General features: G+C 33.1%; 1 protein-coding gene across 1 annotated transcript; it reads right to left on the bottom strand.

Moving 5' to 3' along the window:
* Positions 1-2,968: 2,968 nt before the first annotated feature.
* LOC114741821 (uncharacterized) lies at positions 2,969-3,859 on the bottom strand. The gene has a single exon (XM_028930084.1). The coding sequence runs from the start codon at positions 3,857-3,859 to the stop codon at positions 2,969-2,971; it is 891 nt and encodes a 296-aa protein (XP_028785917.1).
* Between the last annotated feature and the right edge of the window lie 229 nt (positions 3,860-4,088).

Genomic DNA, 4,088 nt, shown 5'->3' with positions numbered 1-4,088 from the left:
ACCCAGCCCATAAGGCATACACATAAGAGTATCACATACAGTAGAGTCTTATGGTCTTCAGCCATTTTAACAGCATTCCATCAAATACAGTCATCCAAACAAAAGAAAGTATATGTCAACACAGTTGTGGGCCCTAAGATGGCAATATACATAACATTACATGCCTAAACTAGAAGAGGACTACTAGGCTATGCTCGCCTATGCCTCTGGTTTCTTCCCTTCACGTCGAGCCAAACTAGATGGCTCTCCTGAAAAGTATTGATGAATAGCGGGGTGAGACGTAAAGTCCCAGTAACCAAGTATTAATTTATGACATATACAAGTAGGATGGTAAGTAGGTGAAGTAGTGCTTAAATATAGTTTAAGAGATAAATGATACTTTAATAGATACAATCATATAAAAAGAGTATATCTCTCCATCCACAACACAATTCATATAAAAGTATATATATGCAACAACACAATGAAATATGCCATCCCATCACCTTTCTCCTCCTTATGACTCCTTGACAAGGACCCGGGCTTTCTGTGCTGAGTAACCCGGCCAAAGGTCACCCCACTCACATCAAGCAACGGGCCCCCTCCTGTACCTACATCGTCCAAGAATGGACTATGGTGCAAGAGGTGTCTACCCAAGAGTTCATTCTCAATTCCAGGCCAAGGAAAAGGAAGAACTACAGGGGTCTAACAATAAGGCCAACACTGGGATCCGTAGTGTAGGCATGCCGCGCGGGCTTCAAGAACAATTATCCTCCACATAACAAAATCCCATCCTCCACATATGAACCCCATGCATAGTCACAATATAAATCAAAATATCACAATCTTCAAAGTAAGATGATATAATTTCAAACAAAGTATAACACATTTTCATTTCATTTAATAACATAATATTAGTATATTAAGTTCAGTACTACACGAAAACACAATTTCCAATAAAACACAACTCAAACATAATTAGATCAACATACTTCCTACTTCACCAAAATTTGTCATATAATAAAATATATATTTTATTCACAGGCATACTTTTACAAATTAACTAAGAAAATAAAAACATAATAAACACCTTACAATCCAAAGCGTGTATATAAAATAAATTGACCCCGGTTACCTCTACTCCAAGCTTAACCTCACAGCTTGAGAAATAAGAGTGCAAATTACAAACTCTGAAGTACAAGATAATCTACAAATAATATAGATACAATTTAATATACATACAAATAATTAACTTAAATTACATAGAATTTATTATTAATAATATCTATACATATATTTACTATCCAAAAATTCTTACTTCAAATAACAATTTTTCTCTATCCAAATAACTCATTTAAATTATAAATATTTATAAAATATTGTTTTTATCTAATATTGTAAGAATCTCAATTTCTAACTTAAGTTTCCAGTTTCAAAATTTTTCTAATGATATAGTCTTAACCTATTTTACATTTTAAACCGATTAAAATATCAATAATACATTAAGTAACCCAAATAAGTTATTTAACTTAAATTTAATCGGTAAAAACATTCTATATATCTTGAATGATACATTTTCCAACCAAAATCTTAGTTTAAAATTCTCAAAACAATCAATAAACAACTATAAACCGATTAAAATTTCAATAATATATCAAACAACCCAAATAAATTATTTAACTTAATTTTAATCGGTATAAATATGATATATATCATAAGTGACAGATTTTTCAACAAAATAAATTTGATTTTAAATACCATAGGTACTAAATGGACAAATCTAAACCGATTAAAATTTCTTAATAATAAATCTTTAAATTCCTACGGTCAAATATTTTCAAAACTCAATACTTACTCTATACCCAAATCACAAAATTTTCTCTAAACATTATAATGATACTACTAATATAAAGCTCTAAATATATAGGAAATATTCATAAAAGAAATCTAATAGAAAGAAGTATTTTTATGTACCTAAATGATCCCCAAATGCTAGCACGTCCTTGCAGAAATCTTCACTCACTCTCTTGTTCTTTGTTTTTCTTCCTGCGTCTCTCACCCTCTCTTTCTCTATTCTACGTAACACTCCCTCCTCTATTTATCATTCTCATTTCAACCGTCCACCCCAAGTTTTTCTACCTTCATTTATTATCCTTCGCCATTTTTTCCTCCTCCCTCTTTAATTACCCGATCGAAATTCTTCTTCGCCTTCAATTCACCCTGCTTTTCCACCGACTTTGGTGGAAAAGTTGGGGTGTATTGTTTTTTTTTTTTTAAATGAATAAAATATTATTATTTAATAATAATAAAATATTATATAATATATTTTTTTTTAAAAAAATAACTTTATTTTATTTTTTTTTTTTTTAAGGATGTTACACCAATGATGTGGGAACATTGCTTGGTGTGCCCTATATTGGGTAAGAGGTAAAAGGAGATGTTGATGAAAATCATGACACATATAAGAAGCTAAGGAGAAAGTATGGTAATATTGTTTATAGCAAGATATTAGCTGACATAAAAAGTAGGACGGGTGATGAGCATTTCAAATTATTATTTATGTTGGTCACACTTAGCACATTTCTAGCTCCAACTTCAAGTGCAAAAGTTGGTGAGAAGTTATTAAGGGTGGTGTGTTATCCCACCATTTATATGGAAACTTGCTCATTGGATACTTATGAATATCACCATGATTGTTAAGCCACTAAAATAAATGAGGACTGAAATTTCCCACCCTTGTCATTGCCTTATCAAACTCAAAGTTAACCCTGGCATATGTAATGTCATCAAGCAACTTTAATCCAACTTCCTTACTAATACCACTAGTTCTCCTCCTACCTCTGTATAATTTATTCATTTCAGAGTTGAAATTTTCCTTCACGTGCCTATAACAGTATGCATGACTATCACCTCCAAATATTGCTCCAACAGCTCTTATTATTGCATTGTGACGATCTGACACAATAGTTAATTGGATTGCACCAACTATCTATTTTATCATATTTAGGAACCATGCCCACTCCTCATAAGTCTCTCCATTCACAATAGCATATGCGAATGGTAACAATTCATTGTTTGCATCATATGCTGAGGCTGATAGCAGTGTTCCCCTATATGGTCCACTCAAATGTGTTCCATCTATATACAGTATATGTATTGCCTCGGACAAAAAACTCTCTACACAACAACCATATGCTATAAAAATGCGCTCAAATGTGTTGTTAAAAGTTGCTACCCATTCAGCAACTGTCTTCCTATCGGTTTCCTTTAATCGTTGACATATCCATGGTATCAACATGTATGATTGTTCAGGCCTCCCTTGTATTTCCTTTAATGCTTTTTCCTTAGCCCTATATGCTTGCTTATATGTCAACTTTACACCATAACCCCTTGCCAAGGTCCTCCTTATTTTATTTGGACGCTTATCTGTATGATTCCTTACCTCCTCAATGATAATTGATGATGTCAAAGCTACTCTTCCACCATGTGTAACTTGCATAATTTCTTGGGCATTATGCACATGTTCATTTTTGAGTTGAGTTACAATGAGGAAAGGACTTCTATTCGTAGTTGCTCTTGCTATTATCCACCAAGGACAACCTTCAATATTGCATTTCACATGCACACATTCCTCACAATTTTTGACATATTTGTACTTGAAGTTTTCTGCAATACTAAACTTATATACTGTCTTTTTGAATTCTGTAACATTTGCAAAAGTTTGCTTCTTTCCTAACAACAATTCCTTCCACTTCACAGTATTCATCTCGGGTATGGGTGGTGGTGCAATCTCTACTGTACTTACTGGCCTCACATGACATCCCCTACCACCTTCTCTTACACAGTCACCCCCATTTTCGTCACAAACAGTTCCGTCCATATTATTTTGACAACTTGACAAAATAATACCTTTGTTGTGACAATCCCAAGAAGTTGTCGATGCTGCATGCATGATTACAACTTTTGTTAGCAAATTCATAATAACAATATAACAAATAACAATTGCAATAACCATGAAAAAACATATCTCACATTTGTGGATCATCCATTACTTCTGGTGTACTCTCCTTCGATGCTAGATACACATGTGCACTAGTGTCATTGTATTG

The sequence above is a fragment of the Neltuma alba genome, unplaced genomic scaffold (assembly GCF_004799145.2).
Source record: "Neltuma alba isolate B1F8T4 unplaced genomic scaffold, ASM479914v2 tig00003547_pilon, whole genome shotgun sequence".
NCBI lineage: Eukaryota > Viridiplantae > Streptophyta > Magnoliopsida > Fabales > Fabaceae > Neltuma > Neltuma alba.
This window is presented reverse-complemented; position numbering and strand designations above follow the sequence as displayed.